The following is a 19,083-nucleotide window of genomic DNA, read 5'->3' on the forward strand; positions in this document are numbered from 1 at the left end:
TTTATGTAATCGGGCAGTTTTATTGATTGATTTTGTAAGAGTTGATTATCGTGTTCCCACTGCTCTGCGGAGCGAAGCGTTGGGCCCGCGGACCCCCTGTTAGAAAGCCGACCAGGGACCCCCCTTTGCAAAGGACCGCCTGGCGCCAATGGCCTGCTTGGCTGCTTGTGGACCATTACAAAACAATATATTATAGCCTGGATATATGGATTATAACCTGTGGATTCTAATCAACCATCATCATTCTCAGGTATGTTTTAGAAGCATTTATATGGCGAATTGGCGATAATTATTTTGTATCTAGAGAGAGAGAGAGAGAGAGAGAGAGAGAGAGACAGATCTCTGAATCAGAGACTCTGATAGCACTGTGCTGATCAGGACAGGGGGACCACTGAAACAGACAGTGGTCCGTGGACCACCAGCCAGCTAAGAGATGTTCACACACACACACACACACACACACACACACACACAGCTGTTCTCACACTTTTTTTTTCTTCTCTTTTTTTTCCGCCAGCCTTGTGTGCGCAAAATGCGTCACTGTGCCAGTTCACTGTGGGTTATGGGGAGATTTATATGCATTTGTATTGCAATTTATACATTATTACAGTCTTTTTTTCAAACACACTTACTTTGATGTGTGATATTTTAGGTTCTCTGTAAGATAAAAGGATAAAAATTTGTCACGAGCTGGGGGAGAGTGTAATTAAACATTACATTATATAAAAGCAAATTCTCTGGACTATCGGGCCTGGCGGGGAACGACATTGGGATTTTCTCGGGACTATCGGGGGAGGCGGGGAATGAGTTAATGCAAACCCCATTATACCTGTTGTCATAGGACCCGTTTTGACCATCTGTTTGCCTGTGTCCATTTATGCCCATATATGGAGATATCTGTTATCTGTCTGTCTGTCAGCGTCCATTTTATGTCCATATATGGAGATCACTGCAGATATAGTTCTGGGTCCATTTTATGCCCATATATGCCCATATATGGAGATATCTGTCTATTTGCGTCCATTTCACGCCCATATATGGAGATCTCTGAATCTGTCTGTCTGTGTCCCTTTATGCCCGTATATGGAGATCTTTGTGATTCTGCGTAAATTTTATGCCCATATATGTCATTTGCGTCCATTTTATGCCCATTTATGGAGATCTCTGTATCCGTCTGTCTGTGTGTCTGTCTGTATCCCTTTATGCCGTATGAGATCTCTGAATCTGTCTGTCTGTGTCCCTTTATCCATTTTATGCCCATATATGGGGGCATTCATTTTATGCCCATATATGGAGAACGCGCGTGCCCGTGGGACGAACGGTTCTCATATGGGGGCATTCATTTTATGCCCATATATGGAGAACGCGCGTGCCCGTGGGACGAACGGTTCTCGAGATACGCGGATTACCTACATACATACACACTCACAGAGATTTTTTGTTGACTCATGTGGCGTACGTCTGCCCATATATGCCCATATATGGAGATATCTGTCTATTTGCGTCCATTTCACGCCCATATATGGAGATCTCTGAATCTGTCTGTCTGTGTCCCTTTATCCATTTTATGCCCATATATGGGGGCATTCATTTTATGCCCATATATGGAGAACGCGCGTGCCCGTGGGACGGAACGCGCGTGCCCGTGGGACGAACGGTTCTCGGAGATCTCTGAATCTGTCTGTCTGTGTCCCTTTATCCATTTTATGCCCATATATGGGGGCATTCATTTTATGCCCATATATGGAGAACGCGCGTGCCCGTGGGACGGAACGCGCGTGCCCGTGGGACGAACGGTTCTCATATGGGGGCATTCATTTTATGCCCATATGGAGAACGCGCGTGCCCGTGGGACGAACGGTTCTCGAGATACGTGGATTACCTACATACATACACACTCACAGAGATTTTTTGTTGACTCATGTGGCGTACGTGATGTCAGAGCCTTTTATGAAGTGATGTCACAATGAGTCAGAGCTTTCGCCGATTTCCTCAGAAACAGCCTGATGTCAACAATCAACCCCGCATAAGGAGATTCCGAACGTTTCGCGCCGGTTTGGGAAAACCGCGCGTCGGGTCGGGTCGAGACCCGGCACTGCACTCCGTGCCGTGGCCATATATGGGGGCATTCATTTTATGCCCATATATGGAGAACGCGCGTGCCCGTGGGACGGAACGCGCGTGCCCGTGGGACGAACGGTTCTCGGAGATCTCTGAATCTGTCTGTCTGTGTCCCTTTATCCATTTTATGCCCATATATGGGGGCATTCATTTTATGCCCATATATGGAGAACGCGCGTGCCCGTGGGACGGAACGCGCGTGCCCGTGGGACGAACGGTTCTCATATGGGGGCATTCATTTTATGCCCATATGGAGAACGCGCGTGCCCGTGGGACGAACGGTTCTCGAGATACGTGGATTACCTACATACATACACACTCACAGAGATTTTTTGTTGACTCATGTGGCGTACGTGATGTCAGAGCCTTTTATGAAGTGATGTCACAATGAGTCAGAGCTTTCGCCAATTTCCTCAGAAACAGCCTGATGTCAACAATCAACCCCGCATAAGGAGATTCCGAACGTTTCGCGCCGGTTAGGGAAAACCGCGCGTCGGGTCGGGTCGAGGCCCGGCACTGCACTCCGTGCCGCGGCGGGGAGCGCGCGTGCCGAATCTGAAGCCGGTGGGACGAACGGTTCTCGAGATACGCGGATTACAAACACACACGCAGAGACTTCTCGCATTTATAGATAGATTACTTTAACCATTATTTTATGCTTTACCTATTAAAAGTTAATAGCAGATATACAAGCTCGCAGCACGGTGCCGCGCTGTGAGCTCGTAGATCTACTATTTTTGAAAAATCGTGAACACACAAATCTTTAAATATATATACTTTTAAAGCAAACAATTTTAAATCTTTGCTTCTGGGGGGTCCCTGCCTGGAACAAAATATTTTGAGATGGGGGCCGGCGGTCAAATACATACATTTCTAGAAAAGCGTTTAGGATTTAGAGAAAGGGACAGTCGAGAATGACAGTTTGGACGATGTTCTAGTGCAGGACCCTCCCCAAGGGGTTGGGGTTGGAAACGCGGTGGCCGCCTTGTTGCAGACATAAACGCTGTTGTCTGTTTCACCCTCTGTTTCACTCCAGCTCCCTCCGTTCCGTTTGGCAGCAGGCAGCTGCCAGGGGCGTAGCACCAAATTCTGGGCCCCGGGTACAAGGATTCACTGCGGGCCCCCCATGAATGTTCTTCATAGGGGGAGGGGGTTAACCCATTTAGACTGGGAACCCATTATTTGGTGTTTAACTATTGAAAAATAGCAGATATACAAGCTCAAAGCGAGCTTGTAGAACTGCTATTTTTGAAAAATCTTGATTTCTTTTTTGGAAAAAACTATTTGTGCTTAAATTGTTTCTTGTGAAGGACCCCCAAAATGATAAGTATTTGGCCACGGACCCCCATCTCAAAATATTTAGTTCCAGGGACCCCCCAGAAGCAACATTTTAGTTACAAATACATATATTCAAAGATTTCCACACATTTTCACGAATTAAAAAAAAATAGCAGATCTACAAGCTTGCATGTATATCTGCTATTTTTCAACAGCTTACTTACTTACTTTATTTGTTTATTTAGACGGGACAATGCATATTAATCCTCCTTCCCCAACTCCACCTCAGGATTAGGCTATCCCCTTGCTGGGGGTCTCGGATCATGTGACCGCGGAGAGCTTCAGTCACGTATAGATGATTATAGCTTAATCATTTATCGTGGACGCGGCACATGATCCGTTAGCCGAATCCATGGCCATCTTAATGTTCCGCATGTAGTCTAGTTTATGCTATATATTCATGCTGCTGCTTAGGCTATAGGATGCTTACCGTATTGCTTGTATATATTGCTCATATGTCTCTGCTGCTTGCTATATTGTATGCTTCCATTCTTGTCAATAAAGTCCATTCAACCTTAATGATCTTGCCCCGTGAAATTAGGCGCAGGAAGAATGACGTAGCTAGTTCGGGGGGTGAGATCTCAAGAGGTTGGCGGCGCGCCCCCAGGTGGGCGGAGTATTATATTCCGCCCCCCCCCACTCAGAGTATATCTAGGGTACAAACCTACAGTGTTTCAGTTGCTAAACTCAGCTAAAGTATAAAATAATTAAGGCCCCCTCCTAGTAACTCAGTCCCACTTTTCCCCCCCTTGTGACGCCCCTGGCAGCTGCTACGCTGCTGCTCAGAGCGTTGCCAGCCAGGTGTATCCCGGCTCTTAGTATGCACTGCTGCCCAACAGGTTTAATGTCATTTCAAAGTGTCTCTTTGTGCCCCGTAATCATTATTATCCCCTCCGATGAGATAACCAAGTAAACAAAGGTTGTTTACAGAGAAGGACGATGTGGAAAAACCACACTGTTGACAAAGTGGCCGATGTTTGTTCATCAGCACGGCTTCGGGACTTTTCACAGAGACAGAGGACACACAAGCATGCATACACACAAAAACATTATTTTGCGCAGCATATCCCCACCCCAACGCACGCACGCACGCACGCACGCACGCACGCACGCACGCACGCACACACAGATGTTCATCAACATTTTGCCTAGAAAAACGTATATACTGTCTATGTCTCTCTCTCTCTCTCTCTCTCTCTCTCTCTAAGGGGAAACAGATGGCCGTACTATGTACAAAGATGCTCATTCCTCAAGACAATCCACATTCAGCATGCACATAAACTACAGTATGTTTTCATTTCATTGCACGGACCACACTATCTTCATTCCGAAGCGCCATCTCTGTGTGACATACTGTGTATGTACATTGTACTACTAGTATTGGTTGGTCTGTTCCTCTTGCTAAAGGAAGACCTCAACATGTCACGCCTTGTTTCTCATAGACAATTACATGGCTGAAGAGCGTGGAAAAGCCAATTGCAAGATCACACCCTGCCACAAACACTTCCTTCTGACTGTGTATGGACACTGCTCAGCCTTCAAAAGTGACAAATGGTCTATGCTGCATACAAAAAACAAACATAAAAGCATAAAAGAGCCTTGCTGCCCTACAGCATTTAACCCTTCTTGTGCCTATCCCGAACAAGTTCGGGATATTTTCAATCCAATACAATATTTTCTTTTGCTATTTTACATACCCTGAGCTGCTTGTAGAGATGTGGGTGGTCCTGGGTCGTCCTACGCTTTCCAACGAGTGATGCTAGATGGTCCGACGATTTATTCCATTGAAAATGGTTTAAAATAAAGTTTATAGCCCCCCCAAAAAAACTCAATCTATACTGTTGGCGGCGCGACGTATTCCGGGGTGCCTATCCCGATCTAGTCCGGGATATTTAATAAAATGAATTAATTAATCAGAGGCCTCAACGAAGCCCCGGTCTAAATTTCCATCCATGGCCGGGGCCGAGACTCGGCCATCCACGGGCCGTAATCGGGCAACGCCGCCGCATCGCGCCGCCGAATCCAATACAAAGTCACATCTTTAGAGAGCATTTTCTCTGAATTGTGTTCCCAGACCAAAGACAAAGTTTTTTTGCGACTGAAATAGCTTTAGATCGGGCTTCTAAAAAATAAAGACGCTAATGGCTAAGTGTTAGCTAACTTCCTCCTCTCGTCATACATAACAGTGGCTGGAGTGAAATCCCAAGGCACTACGGGCAGTGTCGCCGGAAGCTAGAGTGAAGGCCTATAGAGATATTTCTGGCACTCTAGCGGCACCTTGTGGCCCGGGGCACTCATTGGGTTAACAAATGGGACATCAGCTATGATGACACTTGAAACATTAATGTTGCTGCAAACACTGTTGAATTGAGTGGGCATTTGGTTTCATTCATATGCGCAATATAAAGTAATGGTTGAGATGATATTGCAACCATTGCAACTATGAGCAACAATTTACTTGAATGGTTGTGTATGAGGTATAAGGTTGATCATTTGGTCACTGGTTCTCAACCTGTGGGTCGGGACCCCCAGGGGGGTCCCCAAATGATTTTGGCGGGCCCCAGATGATTAACTTAATGTGCAACATTGTTTTCTCACTCAACAGTAAACAAACCAAGATAAAGTTTAAGAGTATCTACAGTATAGAGGGTATCTAGCCTACACATTTCTAAAGTGACAATTTAAGGACTTTTTAATACCTCTAAAATGACAAATTAAACATTAGCCAAATTGTCAAATATTAGAGGCCAAAATTTTGAAAATAGCCGATCTACATGCTCACAATGCCTCGCAACGCGAACTGTGTTATACAAAATGTTAAGCCTCAACTCTTAGTGCTCGTAGGGTGGGGGTCCCCAGTTAAAATATGATTATTTTGGGGGTCGCGGCCTGAAAAGGTTGAGAACCACTGACGTATATAAGCACATTATAAGCACAATCAACACATATTTGATTAGTTAATACAACTGTAAACATTATACTAAGATACTCAATGTTATTATTTATTCGCCACTGCCACTAGTGTAAGTCATAGGAACAACAAGTGTGACCAAGGTAATCAGTGATTCAAGTGTTGAAGCTATATCCTGAAACTATATCCTGTGCTGCCTTTACTGGCCAACACTAAACATTGAACGATAAGCACACAACTCACGTGCATCCGCATGCGTGTGCATCGCCTCTCCTGACCTGCACCACCTCTCCCCCAGCTGAACTCTGACCATTATTACTTTCACATTGATTGTACACAAACAGGTGTGCACGCACGCACTGCAAACACACACCACACACGCACACGCACACACGCACGCACGCACACACACACACACACACACACACACACACACACACACACACACACGCACGCACGCACGCACGCACGCACGCACGCACGCACACGCACACGCACACGCACACGCACGCACGCACGCACGCACGCACACACGCACACACGCACACGCGCACACACACTCGCACACACATGCACGAACACACGCACGCACACCCCTGACCATGATTACATTCAAATTGGTTACAGCAATTGCAGTGCTAAATCAATAGTCTAATTTACCATCAGTCAATAACCAACCAGAGCTATTAAATACTGTTATGACCAAAGCGTTTGGAAGCACATGAGAAAATAATAGGAAGCCAGAGATAGCAGCCGGGAGGAGAGCAAACTAACAACACGTCATTCCTGTGTGATGTATGAGCTCGCGTGTAGGAAGACCTCGTGTGAGGTAGATAAGCCTACATCACGCAAGCGCTCACACACGCACGCACGCACGCACGCACGCACGCACGCACGCACGCACGCACGCACGCACGCACGCACAACACACACACACACACATTCTGAGAGTAGGCTAGTGGCACTAAACCGTGCACCATTGCTCAAGAACAAAGTGTCATGACTAAAATTCAATGGTCGGCATGTGTCCATAAGGGATGTGTTTTTTCTTCTTAAAAGTTACCTCTCTGGGATGCAAGCCCATAAAAATGTTAGCCATACTGGGAGCCCTGCAGGTAATAAAAAAAAGGCCCCCAAAAATAAAATAAACACTTGGGTTCCTGAACAATGTTTTCTTTTTATTACTTGTACTTACTTTGTTCTTACTTATTTTTATTGCTCGTTCAAACTTTTTTTTTTTTTCTTTTTTTTTTTTTTTTACTGCACTGGCTAAATTAAAACTATTGGCTCAGCCGGCTACACGATTCAAGGACGTAGGGACGTTGGAAGCTCGCCAGGTTCAGAGGGACTCACTTTTTCACCTTCACCCTGGGAACCCTTTCAACAAATGGCTGACAGATCAGTTATAGTACCTGATTTTAACAGAAATGATCTTTGTTTGTTTCTTTGTCATTCTTTTTTACTTTCCCCAGGTGGCTGTTTTTAATACACAACCCTCCATCACAGTGGTTTTCAACCTTTTTCATATCAAGGTATTTATTGGGAATTTGAGCCACGAACCACTATTTGATGAGATTTAGCCTCTCAGCCCCAAAACGTAGAATATTTTGTTATCGTTGAGTAAGGTTTTGTCCACAATTCCATGCTGTGTTTATATTGTACCATAGGAAAGATATCAGGCAAACGTTGATCAAAATAACAAGTCTTCTACATTCTCTAATTGAGTAGAATTTAAAATGAAACCAAATGGATCCTTATTGGTCATTTACCTGATGGTTTGTGGTTCAATTACCAGAGAATATCTCGAGATAACACAACGTCCACACAATTAACAATGGAGTGAAGTAATATAAAGGTTTTAGGTTATTCACTAGATTCCATTGTGTTAATTTTGACAGCCAAAGGTAGTCAACGAACATTTTTCATAATAGTTTCAGTCAGTTGAAATGAACATACCCAGCGATCAGTGACGACTCGATTGGGGCCAGATCTAGTCAAATCATGACTAGTCGGATCTGGTCTAGAATATCACCTGATTTCAACCAACATACAGAAAATCCTGCCCACAAAAACGGACATCCTGGATTAATCAGAGAGGGTCCGATCGAGGCCTGATATAAATCATAACTAGTCAGATATGTCAGAGAATATAACCTTATATGCTCATATTTCAACTAACATTACAAACAACTAGAAATACTGTTCCGAACTTCTTACGAAACAGTTGTGAAAACAGCAGATCTACAAGCACGCAACACCTCGCGGTGCGAGGCGTTGTGTGCTTGTGGATCGTCTGTTTTCACTAGGTTAGTTCATTTTAATATGATAAATGCAAAACTAACGGTTTTGGACATAAAAGGTTTTCACCCGACAATGACGATATGTGTTCTCACTTTCAGCGAGTCCACAATAACAATAATCGAGTCCAATAAACTTCCATATGACGTCCTGGTAATGACGTCAAGATCATCCCCATTTGGGCCGTGAACTGGCCTAGTATTGAACATCACTGGAGTCACCGGAGGATGCTATCATAACGTCATCATGATGTCATTTGGCTTGCAAGGTAGCTAGATTCAAAGGTTCAACTTTATCCAGTCCTGAACCTTCTCAACAATGAATGGAACCAACCAGGTCCACAACAAGCACAGAGCAGGACATTAAACGGCGGGTTGGGTAGAACTCACCAGATGGTCGGCGGTTCGGATCCCTCCACCTCCAGGTAGTCGTACTTCTCCTCCGTCTGGAAGTCTGTAAAGACGACAGAGATGGTGTCTCCGGGTTCAGCCAATAGGATCCATGTACAGTCGGCCTGGTTACCATAGTTGCCGGGGTAACCGGGACTGGTCACCACCCCACTGCCGCCCCTCACAGTGCCCCCACATGTGTCCTCAGCTGTCAATCAAATCAGAATGACAAATAGAAAACCTGGGTTAGGGAGAGGAGGAGGGACCGAGGGGCGGGACCTTTTTTTTTAATATTTAATTGGTTTTTGGATGTGTTCTTTTTTAAGTTCTGACTTAATCAGCCTGATCATTTAACAAATGCTTCAATCAACTTATCCAATTACCAATTAAGAATAAAATCTTAATTGCCTCACCGTTATTTCTCAACCAATCAAATAGCTAGGAAGTCAGCCAGCCCAACTCCCCACCTCTGTCTGAGGTGACTCTTGGTTGTCAAATATTTAGGTGTTTTGGTGTTTTCATTTTGAACAAAATACAAATTTGTAGGCTTTAATTTGGGGGCTTTATAAGTATAATTTCAAATAATTGTAGTTGAGCCATGATAGCTTACGATCAAACGTTATATGTCCTGGACAACTGGATTGCTTCCTGGCAAACCGGCCGAGAGGATCAGGATCAATTGCTCCCTATTAGCCAATCAGAATCATGGGTGGGGTTAAGGGGTCAGGCTGTATTTCCTGTCAGAGCCAGAGCTGCTCTCCTCTCCACCAATCACCAAAGTTCCGCTCTCCTTTCCTCCAATCACAGAGCTCCGGTCTCCATCTCCTCCAATCCCCTTCCAAGGAACTTTAGATTATGCTGCATCCCAATTGTCAGGTTTCATTGTCAATATAAACCAATTAATATTTTAGTAATTTGGACCAGAAGTGACCATTATCGATCACTTGTTTACTCACATCTGATTGATAATGATACTGATAGTGGATCATTGAGAGTGAATGTTGATTGCTCTATAACAGATAAAGACACATGGATTGCGCTGTGCACACGGCATAAATTATACACATATAATTTATATAGACACACCCACAGAGAAAAACACATCACATTGAACCTTATTCTGTCAACCCGGAGGACTGGCTTTAATCTGTAGGCAGGACTGTGTTCAAATCAGTTTTTTCTCACCATTTCATATTTTTTTTTAATCAGCTTTCAGCTCACTTTTGAATTTAACATTCTTAAAGACTTTCCACCCAGGATTCCCATGTTGGGCATGTCGTTATAGGCGAACATTTCCTGGAATGTTTTCCAAAAAATAGCGACAATAGCCAATCTGTAGGCTCACAAGGTTGGCTATTTCCGCCATGTGACACCACCAAGTATAAAATAGGGCTTTAAAAGATTTGTAGAAAGGTAACTAACCCATTAATATATAACCGGCATTGAAGGCCTTGTGGTAACATTTGAAATGAAGGATTTCATTAAAAGTGAAGTGAGCCCAAGCCGTGATATCCCATGGGCCCCCGGTGACAAAAAAAAGATACAATGTTAAAAAATCCTTTTTTTCTGTGAGTGTACAACGGTCCAACGGTAACCATGGTATAAATTATAGCTGTATAATTTATAGTCACACATTAAAAGGGGCATACTGTGCTCTTAAAAAGGACCATCTTCTGCGCATCATTAGCAAATCTAATTTGGGACAACACACGCTTTTGTTGAATCACGTTTCGTTGGTGCAAACATAAGGCGTGTAAAAGACTTTTTAGCACGTCTTGAAAAGCAGCATCGGATTGTACGTAAGTTGTCCCAAACCACATTCGCGGTTGAGCGGAAAATGACAAGCGTCCATTTTAAGAGACTGGACAAACGCCGCCAGGTGTACATGCACGACCCCGCTGCGTTATGCGGCGGAGACGCATGTACAGATGACAGAGAGAGAGAGAGAGAGGGAGAGAGGGGAGGGACCAAGCCAGACTCCGCCCACAGGTGGGAATAACTGTGGTCCTGGAGTCACACATGAACAGAAATGAATAGAAACCAACTGAGACAAACTGGGGTGGGGGGTGGGGGGGTATTAGACATTGAGAAGAGCAGACTGGAACAAGTAGAGACAGTTAGAAAACTGGACAGAACACAAACTACTATAGTACTTCTGTAACAGCATGAAAGGCACGTGTGTGTGCACAGGCACGCGCACACGCACGCAAACACACCCACGCACCAACACACACACACACACACACATGCACGCACGCACGCACGCACGCACACACACACATGCGCACAGGGAGAAGAACAAAAGAACATTTCAAATAACTGATAGCAGGTACATAGAAAAGGACAACTTAGTTTTTTTTACAACAAGGGTTCATATTTTAGAATAAAGATTAGATAAAAGAAAAGGTGAGCGTTAAAATGTTTTCATTTACTGCTTTCTATTGTTTTACCGATTTCAGTATTTTGATTTCAGTGGGTGGGGGCATGCGTACAAGTGGCTAAATACGTATTTTTATTGACACAATAAGCAAGGCAATTTCTTTTTTACTATTTACACCAGATCCCATAAGTCACACCTGCCCATGAACTGTAAAAAGACATATTTAGCCGTTTGCCCCCAACCTGGGGGCATGCATGCAAATCAAAATTGTTAAAATCACTAAAACAATAGAAAGAAGTAAATGAAAACATTTGAACACTCATCTTTTCTTTTCTCTAATCTCTAATCTAAAATATGAACCCTTGTTGTAAAAAACAAAAACAAAGTTGGCCTTTAACAGAAATTTACATAAAGGAACAGGAATGAGACAAATAACATAGTGGAATGAAACAGAAACAGACATGAACAGATAGAGTTATAAATAAATAAAATGTTGACTCATAGACAGGTCATTTAAAAACTATCAATCATTTCAGGCAACACTAGAGCTAATGTTGCCTGAGATGACATTCACTTTTTAAGAAGCTAGCTCTACTTTCTTAAAACATAATAAGAAAAGAAAGCCAATCAAGTTGTTTCAACATTATAAGCACATGCTGTTCTATGTGTGTGTGTGTGTGTGTGTGTGTGTGTGTGTGTGTGTGTGTGTGTGTGTGCGTGCGTGCGTGCGTGCGTGCGTGCGTGCGTGCGTGCCTGCATGTACAGTATGTGAGCAACAGCGTGCACACGTGTGTGTGTGTGTGTGTGTGTGTGTGTGTGTGTGTGTGTGTGTGTGTGTGTGTGAGAAAGAGACAATAAATATCCTGCTGTCCTGAATCAAACTCACTACATACTGTAGCCTTTTTAAAAAGCAATCAACATTCAATCATTGTAAATAACTACAGCTCAACAGCACGACCATTCAGCTTTTTGGACGGACAGACAGAGAGACAGACAGACAGACAGACAGACAGACAGACAGACAGGGACATGCCATTCCGTTTAGCCAGACACACAGACAATTCGGGTACCGTCATTCATTTACAAGCAAACCACTTTAACTGTGCCCTTAGTTGACCGGAATTCAAAGGACTGTATGCTTATAGGCACCCTGCTGTTTTCACTTTGAATAACTTTACCTAGAAATAGCCAATCTATAAGCAGAACATTTCAACTCGGCTTCCCTGTCTTGCACACACACCACCATACATCATGTACTAAAAAGAAAAAACACCATTTCAATGTCACCAAGGTCACATACAGTAGAGAACAAAGTCTCTTCTCAACTGCAGTATGTCTATTCCACTTGTACAGCCAAGGGTAGAATCCCACACCTCATCTGAGTACAAAGTGACCTCGCCTCTCTGCTTAGATATCGTCACTGTCGGGCAGAAACCTTGTATCTCCAAGTTTCAAGTTTGTACGTTTTTTCACCAAGTAAAGCCCTGCTGTCGCACAAAAGTAGTGAAAACAGCCGATCTACAAGCACACAACGCCTCGCGGTGCGAGGCGTTGTGTGCTTGTAGATCTGCTATTTTCACTAGTTTAGTTCATTTTTAAAATGATAAATACAAAACAAACGGTCTTGGACATACAAGGTTTCCACCTGACAACGACGATATGATGTTACGTAAGGCTCTGCAGCAAATTCCTCCTTTATCTGCATAGGTTATAAACTTTGGCTTTGGACAGACCTCGGACGGCCACTTCTTTATAGCATCATCAATCACCATCGCTTTAACTATTCTGACATTGCATCTTATGACTGTTCATAAATATATAGTGCAGGTTAGCCTGCCTTATTTTCCTGTAATGACGCTCCTTTTCTGTCATCGTATTCATCATGCAGTTCCAAAACTGCAGGCCATCTTGACTTTTAAACTGACTCCTACGCCAGTGTTTCTCAAATGGGGGTACGTGTACCCCTAGGGGTACGCAGTGGTACGTGAGGAAAACTAGAAAGTACTTTATTATTATGGTTAATGATAAAACATTGACAGAGTTTGTGTGAACCTGCTCATCTGTACATTTCTATACCAAATTACATCAATAACTTGACTAGTAGTAACAGTTATTGAATAGAAATCAATGTTGGATTGGATTTCCCTGCAACATACTAGCGTCATGTCCAGGCGGTGTACTTGTACATCAAGCTGCCTCGATCACGCTACAGAAACAGAAGATAGGCTCCTGGCCTATGAGCCTCATGGCTCGGCAAGGCTTACTTACTTACTTACCCAAACCAAATCTATAAAGCAACCTTTGGGAAAAGTTTTATGCAAAATACCTGACTGTAATGCTCTAGTATGATTATCAACCATAGAGTTATCTGTACTTATTGGAGACAAATCATTTTGACTCATGGACATGAAATACGTTGATTTCATTTGATTTGCATATGACAACACACTGAATCCTTTCGTTTGTTTGATATAAAGAAAAATAAATCCACACGTACAAAGCCATCCAGATACCTTTTGTTTGCCTTTTGTTATTAACCAATTTTCCGGAGCCTTGGAGTCCACAGCTATGGTGATAATAATCCAAGTAAACTAGCTCAATGCGGACCGAAAAGTAAAAGTAATTGTAACAGAAATTGTTGTTTGCTTCACAGATCATTTCTATGAACACCATAGTGAAAGTCCTAAGAAATCCTAGTTGAGGAAATAACCATATTATGGTTAATAGGCATCAATCCAAAATAATTGTCAATTATTGTCAAAAAGCCAAATAAAACAATGGTCACAGATTTCCTTTTCATTCTAGTAATGGAAATGAGCTTAATTGGCATCAATCCAAGATTTCTCACCAATTATTGTTGAAAATCCCATATAAAATAATTGTGAATCCAATTTTCATTCGTCTGAGATTTCAATTGACTTCCAAATACATTTTGAGGTGAGGAATTCAGATAAAATACCCTGACTGAAGTGCAAGGGAGTCCTTTTTTTGGCATGTGCATCTCTATGGCTCTTTGACAATAATTGGTGGACATTTTGGATCGATGCCAATTTAACATATTTCCCAACTAGGATTTCTTTGGGCTTTTAATATGTTGTTGTAGACCAGGGGTCAAGAACCTTTTTGAAATGAAGTGCCATGTTTTTATTTTCTAGCTAGTCAGTGTGCCATGTCAACATTAATTTTAATGACACCCCATCAACATTCTGACATTTTTATTGTCAGGACATTGTTATAAAACTCACTAGACTCAGAGCAATAACCCATCTATCTCCCTCACCAGTCAAAGTTCAGAATTTTAATGAATTTAGAATTATTTGCAGAATATAATTTGATGCAAATTAGGTGACTAAATTGAATTGACCATGTTGATTTTTCTCTCACACTTCTGCCAGTGTGCCAGTGATCACCCTCCCCTGTGCCAATGTTGACACCCGTGCCTAAGGTTGCCTACCCCTGTTCTAGACCTTTTTAATAGAAGCCCGCATCATATCAAGTTGAGAAACTCAAACTTTGTTTAACAGCCGCTTGCAGTTTGAACAAACTCCAGACAGTTTAAAGCATGAAGAAATGAAACAATTTGGCAAAGCACATCTTCATAGCTTTGTTTCATATTGGACGGTGAACAAGGACATAGATGAGAATGTTTCATGTTAAATGGATGGACTCTTTGGATGCAACAATATTGCTGGACTAAGGAGCACTTTGAAGATGCTATTGAAATTATTGTATATGCACAAGACGATCGTCATTGTTTGAATAAAATGTGACAATGTGGGACGAATTGAGCATACTCCACGGGTTCAGTGGTGCAGAGGAAAGAAGACTTTGCTCAAGCTGACAAGGATCAATCAGTTGCTATGCCAGACAAGGGTTTCTGTTACATCATGTAGTAGTAGTAAAAGTAGTCTATCAAAAGTCTATCTCTTCCTCGATCTAAAAGCACGTCTAAAAGCAGGGCTGCAAGCCAAAGAGGAGGTTGAATTAAAAGAAAATGTTAAAATAAACAGACACTGCAGCCTCCATCGCTAAGCTAAATGTTCTTGATCAATTTGAAGCATAATTATCGATGCTGTCGGGAAGAAACCTCCTATCTCTGTAGTCTTTTTTTTTCTTCTGGTAAATTAACGCCATACTTGATCACACTACAGCGTCACACAAAAGCATCAAAAGTAGCAGATCCACAAGCTTGTAACGCAGCGCAAAGCGACACATTCTGTGCATGTAGATCTGCAACTTTGCTGTTTTTGAATTTGAATCCTGAAAAGTATGTTTGGGAAATATGAGGTTTCCACCAGACAGAGACAATTATGATGAGAATGATTAAATGATCAAAGAACATTCAGAATCAATGAACCTTTGAACATCACCAATCTACTGTAATTCCCCAGAGCAGGAACTGTACCAAAACCCCCACTGCAAAAGGTTGCTTGCTATTCAACAGCAAATTGCATCTCAAACACCAGCAAAGGTCAATTGTGGTCAACTTTCAATGTCAATTCACAAATGAAAGCTGAAAAGTTACAAACATCTCTAATGAATGAACAATTCAAAAGGAAATTAAAACTGTCCATCAAAACGTGACATCTGGTGTAATGCAAATACAGAAGGACGAAGCCAAGATCCTTTTCACACAGCAAAGACGTGTGCCACTCCCCGTGAGGGAAATCCCTGAGTTTAATAGGTATCCATTGAACTTCAGCCCTTTCATGCCAGCGTTTGAACATGGAATCGAGCACAAGACAAGCAACCAAAGGCCCCCTGTGTACTGAGGTTCATTGCCTTATCTCTTTGTAACCCCAACATTCACATTTACATCCATTAGCAGTTGAATTGATGTCTTCTTGGTAAAGCAAATTTATTCGGAGAACTGCAGGCAAAAATATATATACAGTACTGTGTTCTTTTCTTACATTATGTTTTGGTATTTATTACATTTTATGTCTGCAAGCAAAAAATAAATAACTGTGAAATAAGAGCATTGTCTATACCGTTGGCGCGGGTGGTGCAAGATTGGACGATTAAGTGGGGGAAAACAATGAAGAAAATCAAGTTTACTTTTACTCTATGATGGTCTGCCACCATAGCTGTGTATTGTACACAATATCCTTCATCCTACCTTTACTTCTCTGGTTTAGGTACACTGTGAAGTTGTGTAATGTCACTGACATTACAGTGCTTACTTCCTCTTGCAAAAAGCAACTGAGGGGCAGCGAAAACCCATCACTTACATTTCAAATCGCAAACTTTGATTGATTGGTGACTGACATGAGGAATTAACAGTCATATTTTGCAGAATACAGAGAAATATGAATGACAGAAATCAGTTCATCATGTGGTATCTTACTGACATTGGAGCTGGGACGGTCGCACTGACATAATGCATTAAGCTATACATTTTTTTATTTCAACTTTACGTTTGTCCTAGTGATGATAAACAACATGCCACTCTATACCGTTTGATGTGTTCAGTGTCCAAAGATTTGTATTAAATATTTTACTCTGGTTTTGATTATGTATTTAGAATCCTAATCCCTCCCGCTCATTGCCCTCTTTACTTACACACAACCCCAAAACCTTGTCATCACATACTGATGAAAATAGTTGAGTCTGCATGTACACGATATGCATCATTTTCCATTAATGATGAACTGGATTTAACTAGTTAAAGCTTTTATTAGGCCTACGTGTATAATATATGTACGGAACATACACGATGGAGGACATGTTACCAACCACAGGAGATCTCAAACACATTGACATATGAACACATAAACAAACGCAAACGCAAACCCTGCAGCCTAGTGGCATGGCAGAGACAGACAAGTAGAATAGGTGTATTTCTATCTAGGTTGCATTAAGAAGGAGTCACCTCACTGCTGTTCTGCTCTTAACTGGTGAAAACTACCTGTGAAAACAGACAAGCCTGCATGCGTTTGTTTGCTATAGCTGAACATTGATCACTCAACAACCCCTCGATCAATACATTATTTTGTATTCACCCATCGATGAATCCATCCATCCACTCAATCGTTCCTCCATTTATAGATGGAGGGACGGATCAGCGAGCCGCTCTCTAGGAGTCCATTTAAAAAAAAGATCAACTAAACAAACAGAAGCTGAAGGTGTTGACAGATCTCTCCGCCCCCGGTCCATTCTCTGACTTCACATTTAATCTGGGGCAGCGGGAGAGCATGGCACGCTGACCACGCATCTGTGTGTGGACATTACGCACAGACATTAGACCACAGGTCTTCAACAGGGGGTCCGGGACCCTAGGGGGTCCTCAGAGTTACTACAGGGGTCCTCCAAATCTTTGAGTGATATACAGTTTTTTTTTCCTTTTTTATATTAACAACTTGAACCATAGGCTAGTGTCCATATTCTAAGGAACTTTAGCCAAAAATAGCAGATCGACAAGCTCTCAACGCCTCGCGCTGCGAGGCGTTGTGAGCTTGTAGATCTGCTATTTTTGGCAAAGAGCTTTGGTGTAGAAGGAAAAAGAGAAGACTAAGTACAGAGTGAAAGTTTATTAGGTAATGACGGCTCAAGTGGTTAAATATCTGAACACAGAAATTGACATGAATCCAAAAAACACTGATGATTGTGCTGTCAAACGATGAAACTATATGGAATCTATGGACAGGTTGTGGGGTCCCTGCTTCATCCCTCTCTCAACTAAGGGGTCCTTGGCCTGAAAACGTTGAAGACCCCTGCATTAGACCCATGGGAGGTCAAGCAGGTGTGTGTATGTCGTACCTACTGTAAGGGCAGGCTTTTGCGTATGTTTGTGTTTATGTGTGAATGTTGTGTGGGCATGATGAGTATGCTGTTGGGCATGAGTATGCACTTTGCAGTGTGTTTATTTATAAAACGCGTGTGAGACAGAGAGACAGAGAGAGGGAGGGAGAGAGAGCAATGGAGAAGGTGTGTTAGCCAGGTTGCCTTCAGCTCTTGTCAGATCAGTCAACTAGTAGTGCTTTTATTGCCTTATCTCTCTCCTTCTGCCTCTCCTCCCCTCTCTTAGGCTACGGGATAATAATAGGTTGTTGTTATTATTATCATCATCTCCATGTCGGAGCCTTGCAGAATCCTCTGAATGGGGGTGAGGCAGGAGTTCCTCCAGATGGGCGAAAGTGATAAATAGCAGCGATTCTTTTTTTTTTAGTTTTGGGGGATTTCATGCCTTTATTGATAGGACAGTTAGACTGACAGGAAATGGGAGGAGAGATGGGGAGTGACATGCGGCAAAGGTCGACCGGATTGGGAATCGAGCCGGCGGCGCCGCCAGGTATCCATGCCTATGTGGCAATGTCTAAATGGTATGCACCCGGACAAGTAGGCCAGCGGGCGCCCCAGCAGTGATTCTTATATTTTATGATTCTCGTATCAAATACGTCGCTAACTAGCTAGCTCTCCAATATTAAGTAGCCTAATGCACACGTCATTGCCAAGTACTATGTACAATTTTGATATAGATTCTGATTGATTTGACAACAATACTTATCGCATTGCTTGGTGCATGCACTACCTCACGGCTTGTATTGGGGGGCACAGCCCACTTCTTTAAACATATGTATATGTAACAACTTGGCTATTTGTTTAAAACCATATATAAACATGTAATAGCTTCCACTAATAGTTCA

The 19,083-nt window shown here is 42.6% G+C and overlaps 1 protein-coding gene across 1 annotated transcript in view; it reads right to left on the minus strand.

Moving 5' to 3' along the window:
- Positions 1-19,083, minus strand: part of csmd3b (CUB and Sushi multiple domains 3b) — a gene marked incomplete at both ends in the record, with an annotated part of 797,030 nt that overhangs the window by 388,478 nt on the left and 389,469 nt on the right. Inside the window, 1 exon segment of the mRNA XM_080735998.1 lies at positions 9,058-9,265. Coding sequence (XP_080592124.1) covers positions 9,058-9,265 — 208 coding nt within the window.

This window comes from Nannobrachium achirus, assembly GCF_963921795.1.
Source record: "Nannobrachium achirus genome assembly, chromosome: 10".
NCBI lineage: Eukaryota > Metazoa > Chordata > Actinopteri > Myctophiformes > Myctophidae > Nannobrachium > Nannobrachium achirus.